Here is a 20,040-nt window from a genome sequence, read left to right on the forward strand (position 1 = left end):
ATTCCATCATGGTTGATCCCAGATCCTACTCAACCCCATACACCTACCTTCTCACCACATCCTTTGATGCCCTGACTAACCAGGATACTATCAACTTCTGCCTTAAACATACCCAAGGACTTAGCCTCCATCAGAGTCTGTGGTAGAGCATTCCACAGATTCACTACTCTCTGGTTAAAAACTTCCTCCTTACCTCTGTTCTAAAAGGTTGCCCCCTCAATAGGAAACTCTCCCCATCCACCCTATCTAGTTCTTTCAAGATTTGGTAGGCTTCAATGAGGTCTCCCACATTCTTCTAAAGTCCAGTGGGTATAGGTACAAAGCTACCAAATGCTCCTCATATGTTAACCCCTTCATTCCTGTAATCATCCTTGTGAATCTCCTCTGGACTCTCTCCAATGACAACACACCCTTTCTGAGATATGGGGCCTAAAACTGTTGACAATACTCCAAATGTGGCCTGACTAGTGTCTTATAAAGCCTCAGCATTAGCTCCTTGCTTTTATATTCTATTCCCCTTGAAATAAATGCCAACAATGCATTTGCCTTCTTTACTACAGACTCAAACTGTAAATTAACCTTCTGGGAGTCTTGCATGAGGACTCCTAAGTCCCTCTGCATCTCTGATGTTTGAACCTTCTCCTCATTTAGATAATAGTCCACACTACTGTTCCTTTTATGAAAACGCATTATCATACATTTCCCAACAATGTATTCCATCTGCCATTTTTTTGCCCATTCTTCCAATTTGCCTAAGTCCTGCTGCAATCACATTGCTTCCTCAGCACTATATACCCCTCCATCTATCTTTGTATCATCTGCAAAATTTGCCACAAAGCCATTACTTCCACTATCCAAAACATCGACACACATCGTGAAAAGTAGCAGTCCCAATACCGACCCGAGGAACACCACTAGCCATTGGCAGCCAACCAGAAACGGCCTCCTTTATTCACATTTGCTGCCTCCTGCCTGTCAGCCATTCTTCTATCCATGCCAGTATTTTTCCTGTATCGCCATAGGATTTTATCTTGATAAGCAGGAAAATAGTGTTGAATGCTGAACTGAAATCCAGAAGCAACTTTCTGTAGAAAGTGCCCTTGTTTTCTTGTCCTTGTGTGCAGGGGTCAGGTGAATGACAGATGCATTTGTTGTAGAGTAGTCTGTCATTAAGCATCTTGGTGAATGTCCTGTGTTGCCTATGCATACACATTGTCTCTTTCTCTCTCACTGCAACGTGAATACACCAGTTAAAGCCATTTCCCATGTGCGTGCTTTTATTTATTCGTAGTTGCAAAGACACAACAAATTGGTGATAAATATGAACCTGAATGTCAGAGAATATTACCAACTGCACTGCCAGTTATGGGACGAAACAGTGAGAGGAAAGAGTTAAACAGTATGGAGTATGTTGTCACAGAATTTAACAAAGGGAAATGTGTGTCATACAGGGCACTGGGAGGTGGACCCAAATGCGAGGCACAGACACTGAAGTACAAGGAACAGGACTAGGTTCGTCAAGAAAGCAAGGGGAGGGGGGGAAGAAAGGTTGCTGGACATGACACAGACCCTGGATGAGACAAGGATACAGAGCCTGGGCTAGGACTTGACTAAGATAGTGGAACCAGGACGTGGAACTTGGAACTAGGAGCCTGGGCTTGGACTCCGAGCCAGAGACTGGACAAGGGCCCGAAACCTGGGTCTTGACTCGGGCTTGGACCTCAGGTCTAGGCGAAGACACGTCAAGGCTTGAGTTCTTCGAGGCCAGGGTACTTCAAGGCTTGGGTATGGACTCCAATCCAGAGACTGGGCAAGGACCCAGAACCTGGGACTTGACTCGGGCTCAGACTCCAGAACTAGGCGAGAACAAGATGTAGCTACAGGATGAGGATGAGGTTTGGATTCTTCGAGGTTTTCCTGGGCAAGATGCGGTACTCCTGGGCTGGGTGAGGCACAAGAACAGGATGAGACCCCGAAGCCTTGACTTGGTCTTGGCAGAACAGGAACACAGAGACTTGGTCTTGGGAGAACAGGAACATGGAACACAGAATCTTGGTCTTGGGAGAATAGGAACATGGAACACAGAGCCTTGGTCTTGGGAGAGACAGGAACATAGAACACAGAGCCGGGACTCCTCCTTGGAAACAGGCCGTAGAGCTGGGACTCATTACACAGAATGCAGAATACGACGAGATGGTTCCCAACACAAGGCAGCGGCAGACTGCCGGACCTACCTTGCCAAAGCGTGGATACAGACAGTTCCCAACACTAAGTAGTGGCAAACAGCCAGACCTACCTAGCGAAGGCGTGGACACAGATGATTCCCAACACTAGGTAGCGGCAAACTGCTGGATCTACCTAGCGAAGGCGAGGACACAAAGGCAGATCCCAACACTAGGTAGTGGTAAACAGCCAGACCTACCTAGTGAAGGTGTGAACACAGAAACAGTTCAAAACAACAATAGACAGTTCCTTATCTTGCGCCGGTGATAGAATTTGACTGCGGTGCAGGCGAGGCAAGGCTTCAGACGAGGCAAGGCAATGCTTCAGACGAGGCAACAGGGGGAAGGGGAGGGGAAGGGATTCAGACAGGGGGTTTGGACAGGAACAATCCAGCAGCCAGAGGCTGAATCCTGAAGGTATTGATGAAGCCAGCCCAAACAAGAATCAGCTGCCTTAACAGAAACTGGGGAAAACCGGAAAACCTGAAATAAGAAACATGGCCCAGACCGTGAACTGGAATGTGGATTTCATGGACCGGACCACGACAGTGTGAGTAACTGCATCGTATACAGTGAAATGTGGCAATGGCTTTAGTCAGGAAAGTTGATGAATTTAATAGTGCAAATGAAGGCTGAGAGCAGTATATCAAGGGGGTTGAACTGTAATGTTACGGGAGCAGCGTGAATGAGGAAAAGAAAGCACCCATGCTTCTTAGCTTAACGGGTTCTAGGATGTACAGACTCTTATGCAAACTAGTAATCCCTGAAAAGGCAGCAAAGACGTTTAATGAAATTGTTACAATTTTGCAAAATCACTTGAGCCCTAAACCACTGGTAATAGCTGAGATTTTTAGATTTTACAAAAGGAACCAGTCAAAGGATGAAAGCATTTCTGAATACACTGCAGAACTACACAAACTTTCCCATTACTGTGTCTTTAGAGATACACTTTCTAATACATTAACGGGCAGCTCTGTATGTGGCATGCATAATCAAAGCACTCAGAAGTAGCTTCTGTCAGAAAGAGACCTAACCTTAGAATGGGCATTGACCATTGTAATATCATTAGAGACTGCAGCAAAGGATGCAGCAGAACTATAGAAAAAGAGTTTAGAATGTGAAATGCACAAAATGTTCCTGAATGGTGCAAAAAGCCAAAAATGTCATTGAAGAGGCAAATCCTCCCACAATGCAAATGATTGTTGGTTCAAAGGAAAAGCTTGCAGAAAGTGTTGGAACAAGATCACATAGAAGGCAATGGCAAGGCAGACAAAAAGCATGATTGAGTGAAAAGTTTCAAACACAAAAACTAGGCAAATGCATATAGTGACCGAACGTGAAGCAAAATTGACGAAGGTGAACTGTCATGCCTAGAACTACATAGTGTTACTGAAGCAGATCACAAAATCATATGGATGACATGTGTCTGGTGTAAAACTAAAAATGGAGCTGAATATAGGGTCAGTTTTGTCTATAATTTGAGAGGCTGATTACACCAGACTGGTTTCTAAGCTACTATTAGAGATGACCTCAGTGATGCTGAAGTACTGCACAGACAAAAAAAAAAGACTCCCAAAGGCAAAATTAAAGTGAATGTGACATATGGAGATCAAACACAGCAGTTAGTGTTTAAATATTGAGAAGTGGAGAGCCTGCACTTTTTGGACGTGAATGGTTGAGAAAAATCCAACTAAACTGGCACACAATCCAAGCTCTCAATATGTCATCAACAGGCAACTGCAGCCCAAATGGCAGCACTAACCAGAGACTGTCACAGCTGCTTACTGCTAATGAGAAGGTGTTTGAGAAGGGGACTGTCAACTCAAAGGCATGAAGGCCAGAATTGAACTGCATGAATCAGCAATACCAAGATTCCATAAAGCGCGCCCAGTGTCTTACGCACTACGTCCTAAAGTGGATGCTGAACTTCAGTGCTTGGAGGCACCTGGAATCCTCTCCGAGGTTGAGTGCAACGATTGGACCACACCCATTGTCCTGGTGAACAAGAAAGGGAAGGCCTGATCCATTGGCATATGTGGGGATTTCGAAGTAAGCACCAACCCAGTGCTGCATACTGTGCAATTCCCCTGCCATGAATAGAAGACGTTTCTGCACCTTTCGCAGCCGCCATACAAAAGACTGAATTTTTAGTGTAGTGAAGTTAAGTTATGGACCATTATTGTGAAAGCATGTTTATTTGAATATGGTTTATGAAAGGGAAATTGAATGTTTTGCACATATGTGGTTTAATGTTGCATTAATCTAAAGGGAGAGGAAGTGTAATGTATGGGTCTGTTTTTTTTAGAGCAATGACTCCCCCAGCACTATGTATTGATCTGCATCCATGCACGTATATTGATCAGTTGTCTACGCATGCGTATTCTCCTTCTCTCACTGCAATGTGAGTACAACAGTTAAATCCATCTCCTGCATGCGTACTTTAATTTAATTGATATGTAGTTGCAGAGACACAACACAGTGGACGCTGTTTTCCCTTGTGTATTGAGTAATACCCTTGATAGCCAGTAACATACACTGGGGATCATTATCAGACAGGTGTCCTGAATTTTTTGTGCGTGGGTGATCTTTGCCCTCTGATGCCTAAGATGAGGCTTTGTCTGGCTGCTCTGAGAGCTGTTTGGTCACCAGACTTGAAGGCAGCGTCCCAGGATTTTAGTAGGGATCGCATCTCTGCGTTCAGGCAAGGCATCTGGTTGGGCCGTGTGATGACGATTCCTGAGGTACCAATGTCGTCTACACACTTACAGATGTAGCCAGTGACAGATGAAGCATATTTCTTGAGGTCTGTGTCTTCTCTGTCAGTCTGTTCAAAACAGTCCTGAAGCATGGAGTCAATTCTGCTGCTCATTTGCTGAAACTCTGGCCCTCTTGGTGTTCAAAAGTGTACTCAACACTGCCAAAACAAGTGTACTGAAAGCAGCAGTTACACTGGAATAGTGAGGATCAGGGGTACCACATGACATTGAAAGTCGATAAAGCATATCCTCCTTTTAAGGGGGAAATAAGTTTGGAAGCACAGTTCAAAGCGTTTGTTGCCGCCAGTTCTTTATTTCATATATTCATAGTGTGCATATCACAAAAATAGACATTTAAAGTGCCATGCACTCTTCAGGCCGTGTAAAAATTTCCTGCTCAGAGCAATGGTTGGTCTGCACAGCTGTTAAAAAAAAAATGAGAGGGAACCTTGCCTGGAAGGCTGCTCTTTATAATGAGATTTATTCAGCAGGTCTCCTTTGGCCTTGTTAAATCTACAGCTGTTAAATCTCCAACTTTCAGTTGTGAAGGAAGGTTTCTGAGCTGAAACACTATTGCTGTTCCTCTGTGGGTGCTGACAGACCTGCTAAATATTTTCTGATTTTATGAGCCATTAGTTAGTTTGACAGTTGAAACAAATATTCCTGAAATAAGAATCCAAAGTTTGGAATAATTTCCCACATTTTTTTGATTCTTGGTGCTGTACCAGGAGTGAGACATTTTCATGTACAGGTATTGTCACAGTTAACCTGAAATAGTGGAACTCATTTCCCAACTCCGACAGCCTTTGACAATTTTATATGAAATCATAGCTTATTCCGTGCATTCCCCAAAGTTCCAGTTGGCACAGGTTGTAGCACACATCTCAAATTTCTGGCAGGCTTCATGTAAGCAGACATGCCTAGGAGATGTGCTGCACCCAGTTTTATATTAGGTGCTGGAGAGTTGTTTCACTTTCTTGACTTGTTAACCCTTCAGGAAAACATATTAAAAAAATTTCTCTTGAGAAGCTGAAGTAAGCTACCGGCTCCCCTACTCTTTATTGGCAATCTTTCTAACTGTAACACTTCTTCAGTCACAACCCTCATGGTGGCACAATGGTGAGAGATGGCAATCTGAGAATAGGATGAGGAATATGTACAACATCAGCCGCAGGATCCTGTGTATATATCCAATATGAAACCACTAAGTCAATGCTAAATCTATGTACATTATTGGTCAGTTTTAGTGCATTCACTTTAGGAAAGATGACTTATGTAATTTAGGAAAGTGAGCAGCCTTTGATCTCTGGAGTTCTACTCTGAAGAATATTGAATAAGTTTTATAGCCACTAGAGTACCAATGTCAATGTTAGTGATCAAGAACTCCACAAATTTCCAGATATAACATTGTTTTGTTTATTTATAGACCACTTTTCAGTGAGGGGTGGTCGGGGATTGTTATTATGGTTGTGTTTTGCTGCAGGTGGGGGTGGGGTGGGGTGGGATTTTGGAGTCTGTGAGTTTTGTTTCTTTTCATTTTTTATGCCAGTTGGAGGGAGTTGATGTCTTTTCTTTCATCAACACCCATAGTCTTTCTGTATTTAATGGCTATCTGGAGAAGAAAAATATCAGAGTTGTATCCTACACGCATACTTTGACAACAAAATGAATCTTATTGCAAGGACAAAAACGCAATTCCAAATGATGTTAAGGCTCAGTGAGATGAATGTCAGCTGTGGCAGTATTTGCATACTATTATTTCCTGTAAGGCATAACCTAACAGTACAAAGGCTGTGATGCTTCACCCCCAGATGGGTTCAATGCATTTTATGCATGGTTTGAAAGGGAGAATAAAACAGTACCTGTGTGAATCTCTGCAGCGACCCTTTGATATCTGTCATTGAGGCAAGAGGGTGAAGCCTTGCAAAGCATCAGTCTCAATGGTGTACCCAGTGGGGTACAGAAAACCTGTGCTGACTATCTGATGGGAGTGTTCAAGGACATCTTCAACCTTTCACTGCTGCAGTCCGAGGTTCCCATCTGTTTCAATAGGGCATCAATCATACTGGTGCATAAGGTGAGCAGGGTGAACTGCCTCAAAAACTATCACTCAATAGAACTTGCATCTACTATGATGAAGTGCTTAGAAGTCAGTCATGGCTGGAAATAACTCTACCTAACAAAGAACCTGGAGACCCTGCAATTTGCCTGTTGCCACAACAAGCCTAGAGCAGATGTCTCACTGGGGTGTGAGACTGAAGACTCAATGGCTCTCCACTCAGCCCTGGACTACCTGGAGAACCGCAATACCCATGTCAGACTGCTGTTCATTGATTAGAGCTCAGCGTTCTACACGATCATACCTTCAGTACTTGTACCAATCAACAAGCTTCAAAACGTAGGCTCTGTACCTCCCTCTGCAACTGGATCCTTGACTTCCTCAGCCACTGCAGATTGGAAATAACATCATCTCCTCACTGACAATCAACACAGGTGCACCTCATGGATGGGTGCTTAATCTCTCTACACTCATGACTGAGTGGCTAGGCACAGCTCAAACGCCATCTATAGATTTGCCAATGACACAACTGCTGTTGCCAGGATCTCAGATGGTGACGAGGAGGCATAAAAGCGTAAGATAGATTGGCTGGTTGAGTTGTGTTGCAACAACAACCTCTCACTCAATGTCAGTAAATCCAAGGAATTGATTGTGGACTTCAGGAGGGCGAAGTTGGGAAAACACACACCAGTCCTGACTGAGGAGTCAGCAGCTTCATGTTCCTGGGCATCAGCATTTCAGAGGATCAATCTCAGGCCCAACATATTGGCCAGCATCGAGAATATGTTCAAAAGGTGGTGCCTGAGGGTGGCATCCATCAGTAAGGACCCCCACCACCCCGGACAGCCGCCATCTTATTGTTACCATCAGCAAGGAGGTACACAAGGCTGAAGACACATACCCAATGTTTTAGGAATAGGTTCTTCCCCTCTCTCATCAGATTTCAGAATGCTCTGTGAATTCACAAACATTACCTCAATATTTTGCTTTCTTTTTGTGCTATTTATCTTTATATATTACTTATTGTAAATTATATTAAATCTTATATGTATTACACTGCACTGCTGCTGCAAATCAGCTTACTTTATGACAAACATCAGTGATAATGGGCGCCACAGTAGCGTAGCGGATAGCACAACGCTATTACAGCTCAGGGCGTTCTGGAGTTCAGAGTTCAATTCCAGTGCCTTTCTGTGAAGAGTCTCTGTGCATCCTCCCTACGGAATCCATGGGCTTCCTCTGTGTCCTCCGGTTTCCATCCACTGTCCAAAGACTTACTGGGTATGTTAATTGGCCATTGTAAAATGTCCTGTACTTCGGTTAGGGCTAAATTGGGTCTGTCGGGAGATGCTGCGGTGTCATGGCTTGAAGGGCTGGGAGGCCCCACTCTGCACTGTGTCAAAAAACAAACAAACAAATAAACCTGATTCTGATTTATTCTCAGTTCACGATTCAACACTAAAAATCTTTGCCAGTTTTGGAGAACAAGAGGAAAGGCATATCATCTGTCAAAGGCTTGCAACGGAATTGTGTTGGTGGGACTTGTTCTGGCTCTCACACAACAACCTATCATGTCATTCAAAGCCTTGCTGTCAGGCTCTGTGGCCATTTGGGCCAGCAAGAAAGGCCTGCTGTTTCCAGAAAAAATAAGTTTGGATGGATGGAGAAAATGGAGAGGAAGTGTGGGCAGCAAGCTTCTAATAAAATCTGGCTCCATAAATTTTCATGGCCCAATAGAATGCCATTGTAATAGTGGGTTTCATAGTGCAGGAAGGAGCTATAAAATGTAGAGATCAAGGACTGATATCACTGAAGTGTTTGAGATTAATAGAGTCATTTTTAAAGTTGTTGACAAGAGAAACTACTCTGGTGGAGAATGCAAGGATAAGGGGAACAACATTATCTAGTTTGTTTGTCATTCAAAAATAATATCAGGAAGTACATCTTTACACGAAAGCTAATAGAATTGTGACCTCTCTCACTTCCAAATAAAAAGCATGTTTTGAAAATGTTTTGATAAATATCGCTAACATTTCAGAAATATTTAAAAATGAATATATATTGAAATAAAAGAAACAATCACCAAAACTTGTTTTAAGATCTTCAAACACCTGTAAATAATTAAAACATTAAAGAAAATTCTAATAACTAAAGTATACTACAGACCTTTACTTTCTCTTCTTTCTAACAGCCCTGCAATCCCCATTCAAAAAAATGAGCTCATGGTTCATGGGCCATATACAGTAAATGCCAGTGAATCTCAGTAACCTCAGGACACTATGAACAGTAAATTAGGGACTTCAGCCTTTATAGACTGCTTGCCCCAAAGCTGAGAGAAAAAAATGTACCCTCATAATGACGAGGAAGTATGTTCTCTCGCAAACAATTTTGATGAAAGTTCGTTGTCGGAAGCATGAACTCTGTTTCTCTCTCTGTTGATGCTACCTAAGCTGTTACTTCCAGTATTTCCTGCTTTTTTAACCTGATTTTATTTAAAAAGTTGATTTCTTTAAAAAGTACTAGTTGAGATGCTTCTTGAAATCAAAGGAGAAGATAGTTATTTAAGTTCAAGAAAGGATGTTAACTGGAGCACTGACAGTAAAATGGCAGTACTGGTATCACATTATCAAGCATTGCTTAACGTGATATATCTATGCTGCAGATGTTGCATGTGCTCTCTAATGGTGTTACAGCATTTGGACTGATCTTCCCCACAAAGGTATGTCCCCCACCTGGAGTTACAAGTCACTCGTAAGGCCCCATAATGGCCAGCAGCAATCCCAGTTTCTCAACAGCCAGCACAATTATCAGAAGTATATGCAAAATAACTTTACATTAATGAACAGGGTCCTAAATTTTGCTATGGAATGATCATCAACTTCAAAATCGTTTTCGTTACACTGGACTTTGAAGCAAATTTCACAGTTTTCTCTGGAGGCTGTAATTATGCAGTTCTATGTATTAAAATCAAATAATGTAGTTAACATGAGAATACACCGGGACATTAACCTCTTGTTACTCCTATCACGACCACATCTAATATTTCATCAATTGTATGATAGGGAAAAATTAAAGCAGATATATGTGTAATCTTCTGCACTCTGCTTTTAAAGTCACTTTTCTGTCTTTGTAAACACGAGGAATTCTGCAGATGCTGGAAATTCAAGCAACACACATTAAAGTTGCTGGCCGAGACCCTTTGTCAGGACTAACTGAAAGAAGAGCTAGTAAGGGATTTGAAAGTGGGAGGGGGAGGGGGAGATCCAAAATGATAGGAGAAGACAGGAGGGGGAGGGATGGAGCCAAGAGCTGGGCAGGTGATTGGCAAAAGGGATATGAGAGGATCATGGGACAGGAAGCCCAGGGAGAAGGAAAAGGGGAAGGGGGGGAACCCAGAGGGTGGGCAAGGGGTATAATCAGAGGGACAGAGGGAGAAAAAAGGAGAGAGAGAGAAAGAATGTGTGTATATAAATAAATAACGGATGGGGTACGAGGGGGAGGTGGGGCATTAGCGGAAGTTAGAGAAGTCAATGTTCATGCCATCAGGTTGGAGGCTACCCAGACGGCATATAAGGTGTTGTTCCTCCAACCTGAGTGTGGCTTCAATTTTACAGTAGAGGAAACTGTGGATAGACATATCAGAATGGGAATGGGATGTGGAATTAAAATGTGTGGCCACTGGGAGATCCTGCTTTCTCTGGCGGACAGAGCGTAGGTGTTCAGCAAAATGATCTCCCAGTCTGCATTGGGTCTTGCCAATATATAGAAGGTCTTTGGTTGTGTTATAAGCACATCTGCTGCTAAAATAACTTTTCTGAATCTGTCAGAATGTCATGATATGTTGATTTTTGTCACTGAGGGAAATGGAACCAACATGCGCTTTTCATGTTGAATGGTAACTGTCCTAGAAGGCTGGAAGATGGATACATCTTGTCCACTGGTGCAAAGTGAAATGGAGGAAAGGGTAGCACATATGATCATGACAGCAACCAATGCCAGGATCCAATTAGGGAGAGGGTGATGGATTTACCAGTTTACCTACTAATCAACAGCAATAGCTTATCTTTGATTTTAAAGGATGACAATCAAAAGTATGTGAAAATATGTTACTTTCCTTAACTGTATCCCTCAGACAACAATAAAGTTCTCAGTGAAATGAAAACATATTTCACATGCCTTGACAATATGGAATCCAAGCAAATGATATCTATTTTAAAGATTGCCATTGAGTCAAATAACCTAGTACTGGAAACTTTAGAACCTCCTTATCTTAGTAGCAGAGGTCAATTATGAATTGCACTCACTTTTGAGTTCCAAGGTCCTTTGTAAATGTGATCACCATTTAATGCAAAACAGACCGATGCATCTTTGGTGAACTTTTTTTGTTCATAACTGATCAAACTGCCTAGTCTTAAGATCAAACAGCCACTTTTGCAGATTTTATACATTTTGTTTCTTAAAATGTGCCTTTTTTGCCAAACATACAATTTGATAATCAAAGCATAACATACATCTTCTGTAATATTTTAAAAGTTGCACATATTTAACAAAAGAACTGGAGATTTTTCTTAGTAGATGCTGGTCTTTGTTTAGATAGATTTCTTGTGAAGAAGTGCAAGCATTTTATTCATTAGCTAATTATCAGTTCAAATGATCTGAGTTGATTCAAAATGAATATAATCAATAGATTCAGAATGAATATAGTCAATATGCTTCCTGCACTGATAACACAACAAAAAGATTACAAAGAAATTAAAGCTTACTGGGAGGAAGGGGCTCATCGATGGTAGGGTAACGGTTGCTGTCTTGTCTCAAAGAAGGCAGCTGATTTATTGTCTGAGCACAGTGTGGTAAAGGGATATCACCTACAAGAGGAAAAATGTATTCAAAAATTATTTTGCTTTACATTAATGCAATAAACTATTAAATATTTTCTTTGTCCCAGTAATTATAAAAACAGCTGATGCAAATGCAAAGCTGGGAAATTATACTCATGCTGAATTTTAATAACACAGGCCTAGATTCTGTGGTCAATGGCAAGACATCTTTGCTCACCACTGACCTAAGAAGGATGACCACACTTACCTTGCAAGGATTTCAAAAGGACAACTTCCTGTAAAATATTGGCTCCCAGCCTAGTAGCAAAGGGTCCTCTGCACATAAATCCCATTCAGCTCAGAGCAAACCCAAGGAAAAAAATTATGAAACTTCAGAGGTAGGTTTAGTTATCAGTCAAAAGCTGTCAAAATTGCATGAATGCCTTTGACATTGAGAAGCAATCAAAAACATTTCAATTGATTTTTATGAAGTGACTGAACATTAAAAAAATTAAAAGTTAAATACAATGAAAGGCAAATCAAAACTATTTAAAGAAACTAAAACAATTCCAAACATACATTTACTCATTCCTCTCCACTCATAAGAATTGAGATGCTATTCATATACTGTGGCTACCTTGGCACAGGTTATTTGTGTGGATGCCCTACAGAAAGAAATGGGTACCTGCCACAGTTTCATACTCTCTAATGTACTTCGCAAGAGGTCCATTGGCAGACCACAGTCAGAAAAATGCAGACAGCCTGCTCCCAGTAAGTTTGGGCATCCTCAGAGTACCCCTGTGACTGTTTTCCTCAATAATAAGTGTACTGCTTTGGATACTGTTGGAGAAGAATGAACTACCAGGGAGAAGCCGCGGTGACCTGGTGACTGTCTCTGTGGCTGGGAAGGGAAGGATGGGGGAAAGACAAGGAGTGCAGTAGTAATAGGGGAGTCCATAATGAGAGGAGCAGACAGCAGATTCTGTGGATGTGAAGGACACACCCTCTCAGGTGCCAGGGCCAGGGATGTCTCCGTTTGGGTCCACAGCATTCTAAAGGGGGAGGGAGAACAGCATAAAGCTGTGGTACACATTGGAACCAATGATATAGACAAAGAAAGGAGGAGGTCCTGAAGTGAGAATATGGGGAATTAGGTAGAAAGCTGAAAACAGAACCTCCAGGGTAGTAGTCTCTGGATTGCCGCCTGCGCCATGCGCCAGTGAGGATACGAACAGGATGATTTGGTAGATAAATATGTGGCTGAAGATTTGGTGCAGAGATCACAATTCTGGATCATTGGGATCTTTTCTGGGGAAGGAGTGACCAGTGATAAAAGGACGGGTTACACCTGAACCTGAGGGGGACCAATATCATTGCAGACAGGTTTGCTAGAATTGTTGGGGGATTTAGCAGGGGGATGGGAAGGGAATTGGAGTGATAGGGCTGAGATGCGGGCAGTTGGAATACAAGTAGATGCAGTGTGTAGTGAGACTGACAGGAAGGACAGGCAGATGATAGGGCAAAATTAAAGTCGATGGGATGAGTTCAATTGTAATAGGGGGCCAAATTTGAAAAGGGTGATGAATAGAGGACTAAAGGTGTGATATTTGAATGCACACAGTATACAGAGTAAGGTAGAAGACCTTGTATCGCAGTTAGAGATTGGCAGATATGATGTTGTTTGCATCGCTGAGTTGTGGTTGAAAAAAAGATACATTTGGGGGTTTAACATCCAAAGATGCACATTGTATTGAAAGGACAGGCAATTATGCATGGCTCTGCTGGTAAAAAGTTAAATTAATTCCTTACATAGAGATGACATAGGATCGGAAGGTGTAGAATCCTTGTCGGTGGAAATAAGAAACTACAAGGGTAAAAAGACCTTGACAGGAGTTATATACAGAACTCCAAATAGTAACCAAGATGTAGACTACAAATTACAATGGGAGATAGAAAAGGAATGTAAAAAGGGCAATGTTGTGACAATCATGGGGATTTCAATATGCAGGCAGATTGGGAAAATCAGGTTGGTGCTGGATTCCAAGAGAAGGAATTTGTAGAATGCCTACAAGATGACTTTTTAGAGCAGCTTGTGGTTCAGCCCACCAGTGGAAAGGCAATTCTGGATTAGGTGTTGTGTAATGAACCATATTTGATTAGGAAACTTGAAAAGAAATCCTTAGAGCACATTTATCATACTATGATAAAATTCACCCTGCAGTTTGTGAAGGAAACGTCAAAATCAGATGTATCAGTATTGCAGTGGAGTAAAGGGAATTACAGAGGCACTAAGCAAGGAGCTGTCCAGAGTTGATTGGAAGAGGACATCAGCAGTGATGACAGCAAGACAGCAGTGGCTGAAGTTTCTGGGAGTAATTTGGAAGGCATAGGAAAGACACATCCCAAAGATGAAGAAGTATTCTAAAGGGAGGATGAGGCAACCATGGCTGACAAGGGAAGTCAAAGAGAGCACAAAAGCAAAAGAGGGCATATAATATAGCAAAATTAGTGGGAAGGTGGCGGATTGGGAAGCTTTTAAAAACCAACAAAAGGCAACTAAAAATTCACCATGACAGAAAAGATGGAATATGAAGGTAAGCTGGCCAATAACATAAAAGAGGATAACAAAAGTTTTTTTTCCAGATATATAAAGAGTAAAAGGGAGGTGGGAGATGATGCTGGGACATGGCTGCAAATGACGCTGGAAGGGTAATTATAGGGGACAAAGAAATGGCAGACAAACTTAATAAGTGTTCTGCATCAGTCCTTACTGTGGAAGACACTAGCAAAATGTCAAAAATGCATGAGAGTCAGGATAAAGAAGTGAATGTTGTTGCTATTACTAAGTAGAAAGTGCTTGAGAAGCTGAAAGGTCATATGGACCAGATGACCAACACCCCAAGGTTATGAAAGAGGTAGCTGAAGAGATCATGGAGGCTTTAGTAATGATCTTTCAAGAATTACTAGATTCTGGAATGGTTTCAGAGGGCTGAAAATTGCAAATGTCACTTCACTCTTTAAGAAGGGAGGGAGAACAGAAGAAAGGAAATTCTAGGTCAGTTAGTCTGACTTCAGTGGTTGGGTAGATGTTGGAGTCTATTATTAAGGATGAGGTTTTGGGGTACTTGGAGGCGCATGACAAAATAGGCCAAAATCAGAATGGTTTCCTTAAGGGAAAACCTTGCCTTCCAAATCTGTTGGAATTCTTTGGGAAAATAACAGGCAGGATGGACAAAGGGAATCCATGGATATTGCATACTTGGATTTTCAAAAGGCCATAGACAAGGCACCACACATGAGGCTGCCTAACAAGCTATGAGCCCAAGGTATTACAAGAAAGATTCTAGCATGTGGATAAAGCAGTGGCTGATTGGCAGGAGGCAAAGAGTAGGAATAAAGGGAGCCTTTTCTGGTTGGCTGCCGGTGACTAGTGGTGTTCCACAAGGGTCTGTATTGGGACCAATTCTTTTCATGCTATACATCAGTGATTTGGATATGGAATAGATGGCTTTGTTGCAAAATTTGCCAACGATACGAAGACAGGTGGAGGGGCAGGTAGTTCTGAGGAAATAGAGAGGTTACAGAAGGACTTAGTGAGACTAGATGAATGGGCAAAGAAGTGGCAGATGGAATACAATGTTGGGAAATGTGTGGTCATGCACTTTGGTAAAAGAAAATGAAAGGGTTGACTATTTTCTAAATGGAGAGACAAAACAAAAATCTGAGGTGCAAAGGGATTTGGAAGTCCTTATGCAGGATTCCCTAAAGGTTTATTTGCAGATTGAGTCAGTGGTGAGGGAGACAAATGTGATGTTTGCATTCATTTCAAGAGATCTAGAATATAAAAGCAAGGATGTAATGTTGAGACTTTATAAAGCACTGGTGAGGCCTCACCTGGAGTATTGTGAGCAGTTTTCGGCCCCTTACAAAGGATGTGCTGAAATTGGAGAGGGTTCAAAAGGAGGTTCACAAAAATGATTCCAGGATTAAATGGCTAGTCATATGAAGAGCATTTGATGGCTCTGGGCCTGTTTTCACTGGAATTCAGAAGAATGAGGGGTGACCTCATTGAAACCTATTGAATGGTGAAAGGCCTCGATCGAGTGGATGTGAAGAGAATGTTTCCTATGGTGGGAGTGTCAAAGACCAGAGGATACAGCCTCAGAGTAGAGGAGCGTCCTTTTAGAACACAGGTGGGGGAGGAATTCCTTTAACCAGAGAGTAGTAAATCAGTGGAGCCCAAGTATCTATGTATATTTAAGGCAGAGGTTGATAAGTTCTTGATTGGTTAGGGCCTGATGAGATATGGAGGGGGGTGGGGGGGGGAGCGGTGTGGAGGCAGGGGTTGGGTCTGAGAGGGAAAATGAATTAGCCATGATGAAATGGTGGAGTAGACTCAATGGGCCAAATGGCCTAATTCTGCTCCTACATCATATGGTCCTATGGTCTAAGATTGGCTGACCAGCTGGAGGCAAAGTGGAAATAAAGGGAGCCTTTTCTAGTGGCTGCTGATGACTAGTAGGGTGCCGCAGGGCTCATTGTTGGGACGACTCATTTCATGTTATATGTCAATGACTTCTATGAAGGAATCGATGGATTTGCGGCCAAGTTTGCAGATGATACAAAGATAGATGGAGGGGCAGGTGGTGTGGAGGAAGCAGAAGGACTTAAACAGACTGGGGGAATGGGTAAAGACATAGTAGACGGAATATAGTGTATGGAAATGCAATGGTCATGCAGTTTGATAGAAGGGATAAAGGCCTGGACTATTTTATAAATGGGGTGAAAGCTCAAAAGTCAAAGGTACAAAGGGACTTGGGAGTCCTTATGCAGGATTCTCTAAAGGTTAACTTGCAGGTTGAGTCAGTGGTAAGGAAGGCAAATGCAATGTTAGCATACATTTCGAGTGGAATAACAAGGATGTAATGGTGAGGCTTTATAAGGCATTGGTCAGACTGCATTTGGAGATTTGTAAGCAGTTTTTGGCACCTTATCTAAAAAAGATGTGCTGGCATTAGAGAGGGTCCAGAGGAGATTCACAAAAATGATCCCAGGAATGAAAGGTGTTTGATGGCTCTGGGCCTATATGCACTGGAGTTTTGAAGAATGAGGGGGGATCTCATCGAAACCTATTGAATATTGAAAGATCTAGATAGAGTGGATGTGGAGACAATGTTTCCAAGAGTGGCTGAGTCTACAACCACAGGACACAACCTCAGAATAGAAGGACATCTATTTAGAACAGAGGTGAGGAAAAATTCCTTTGGTGGTGAGTTTGTGGACTTCATTGTCACAGACGACTGTGCAGGTCAAAATATTGGGTATATTTAAGGCAGCGGTTGATAGGTTCTTGATTAATCAGGGAGTCAAAAGTTACACAGAGAAGGCAGAAGGATGGGGTTGAGAGGGATAATAAATCATGGAATGGTGGAGCAGAATCAGTGGACCAAATGGCCGAATTCTGCTCCTCTGTCTTTTGGTCAAATAGCAGACTCTTAGACATGGGAATGCACACAATTCCACACAGATCTGTCAGTATTTAGGGCATTAATTAGTGAAGGAAATCATATTCTGGCAATAGGATTGGTACTGGAGATACGGTGGCCTCTAACATTATACCATTATTTTAAAAGGGAACAAGGCCTAAACCAAGGCCAGATAGTTTAACTTTGGCAGTGGACAAATTATTGGGAACAGTACAAAGATTCTGTTAGTAAGTAATAGATTAATCAGAGGTAGCCAGTGTACAGTAATAAGGGAAGGTCATGCTTGACTAATAACACAATTATTGTGGAATTAACTTGGAAGGTTGATTTGGTAGAAGTATTTGATATAGTGTAAATCAGGAGTTCCCAAGCTGGCGTCCACAGACTCTTCGGTTAATGGTAGAGGTCCATGCCACAAAAAGGGTTGGGAAACCCTGGTCTAAATGGATTAGAAGTGAAAGGCAATATTTGAAAGATATTTTTGTTAAAGGAAAGCTGTTACCAGTGTGGTGTTTCACTGGACTCATTATTTCATCCCTTACACTCAGTGATTACTTTATCAGATACACCTGTATACCTGTTCATAAATACAAATACCTAATCTGCCAATTATCTGGCAGCAACACAATGCATAAAATCTTGCAGACATGGTCATGAGGTTCATTTGTTCAAACCGAAAATCAGAATGGGGAAGTAATGTGTCTTTGAATAGGATTGTTGGTACCAGATGGGGTGGTTTGAGTATCTCAGAAACTGCTGATCTCCTGGGATTTTCACACACAACCGTCTCTGGAGTTTACAGAGAATGGTGCAAAAAACAAAAACAAAAAAAATCCAGAGTGGCATTTCTGTGGGTGAAAATGCCTTGTTAATGACAGAGATCAGAGGCAGTTCCAAGACTGGTTCAAGCTGACAAGAAGGCAAGAATAACTCAAATAACCATGCATTACGATAGTAGTGTGCAGAAGAGCATCTTTGAACATACAGCATGTCGAACTCCAGCAGCAAAAGACCACTAACGTACACTCAGTGGCCATTTAATGAGGTACACCTAATAAAGTGGCCACAGAGTGTATGTTGAGGAATTAGAACCCAAATGCAGGGGATCGATAAGGAAGTTTGCAGGTGGTTTAAGTAAAGGCAATATACTTGTGAGTGAGGAAGAAAACATTAGACTGCAGGAAGACATCAATCCTCTGGTCAGTTGGCAAAAAGATGACATCAAATTTAGGCCAGAGAATTGCAAGTTAATGCCTTTGGGAGATGCAACAAAGCGGGAGATGTAAACTACCAAGACAGGTCAATAGGTTAATTAAAAACACATATGGGATGCTTTCCCTTATTGACCAAAATGGATAAATGTAAGAGCTGGCCAGCTGTGTTAGTACTGGAGACTACTCCAATTGGACAATTGCTGGTTACAACATTATAAGTAGAACACCCTGGTAAAGGTCTTACTGCTAGTGCTGCAGGGTATTTCATGGAATGGCCTTTCTGTAGACACAGTGTTTGGGTTACTACTGGAGATAAGGGATGCTTAGGAATGTGGGCCATCCAATCAGGAGAGTGGAATGGGGAGAAGGTTCTGGAGAAGGCTGGAGAAGCGGTTTTGTGATTGACGCTGGTGGTGAGTCTTTGTCTTTGTCTGGCGGAAGATGAAGAGAGGACGCTGAAGAGAACCAGGCGTGGGATTCTATTGTGAGGAAACGTGATTCGATAGAGCCGAGGCACAGAGGTCTGCTAAGGATTGGTGAATATAGCTTTTGGAAGATTTGAGCTCCAACCTCTGCACATATGACTGTTTAATTATAATAGGCCCTTTTGTTTTTTCTTTCTTTTCTTTACTAACTCTTTGGTTAAGTTGATGTTCACAAATATACTTCTTTATAATTGTATGCAGTGTGCAATATGTTATTTTATGCTGACTGGCTTTTGCAGGGCAATAAATCACACAGCATTCACACAAACCGGGGTCTGGGTGGGTGAGACATCCCTACCCCACAGATTTGGCAGGACCAAAGTCACTTATGCCCTAGATGCTCAAAGCCGGACAAAGGCGGGCTCTTGCCACGGAATCCAGTGACTGTTACCGAGGGGGTAACGAGCCACATTTCCAGGGATGCCCAGAAAGAGGGGGTTTCATAAGAAAGTACTTACGAAACTAGAAAATTGTTGTTTTAGGGAACAATTGGGTAAGCTGGGGTTGTATTTTTTTGAACACAAAAGAGGAGGCTGAGGAGTCATTTGATTAAGGGGTCAGGTTACAGTGGATAGGAAGAGCTCGGTTCTGACAGCCAATGAGTCAAAATAAAAACAACAAAGGGCACAGATTTAAAGTAATTGGTATGGGGATTAGAGGGGAGACGGGGGAAAATGTTTTTACTCAAAGGATGGTGGATCTGCTAATTCACTACCCTAAGGGTAGTGGAAGCAGAGTCCTACAACTCACCTAAACGGCACTTGAAAGCCATGGCCTGCAGGGCTACAGGTCAAGATATGGAAGGGAGGCTGGGGACTGCCAACTCACCAACTGAACGAGGCAACAGAATTCAAATGGCCCACGTTATAAATTTTCCATGATTCTATAATGGTGAATCAGTCAGTCTTGTCAAACCAAAGGAATGACAGTGCTGCATATATGGAATGAGTTAGCAGAGAACAGAGTTGAGGCAGGTACAAAAACAACATCTAAAACATATT

General features: G+C 42.2%; 1 protein-coding gene across 1 annotated transcript in view; it reads right to left on the reverse strand.

Annotated features, from left to right (window-relative positions):
* The window catches only part of LOC140195398 (E3 ubiquitin-protein ligase HECW1-like), a 409,392-nt gene that overhangs the window by 148,674 nt on the left and 240,678 nt on the right, over positions 1–20,040 (reverse strand). The window contains exon 10 of the mRNA XM_072253630.1: positions 11,801–11,902. Within this exon, the coding sequence (XP_072109731.1) occupies positions 11,801–11,902 (102 nt within the window). The remainder of the gene's footprint in view (positions 1–11,800; positions 11,903–20,040) is intronic.

The sequence above is a fragment of the Mobula birostris genome, chromosome 3 (genome assembly GCF_030028105.1).
Source record: "Mobula birostris isolate sMobBir1 chromosome 3, sMobBir1.hap1, whole genome shotgun sequence".
Lineage (NCBI taxonomy): Eukaryota > Metazoa > Chordata > Chondrichthyes > Myliobatiformes > Myliobatidae > Mobula > Mobula birostris.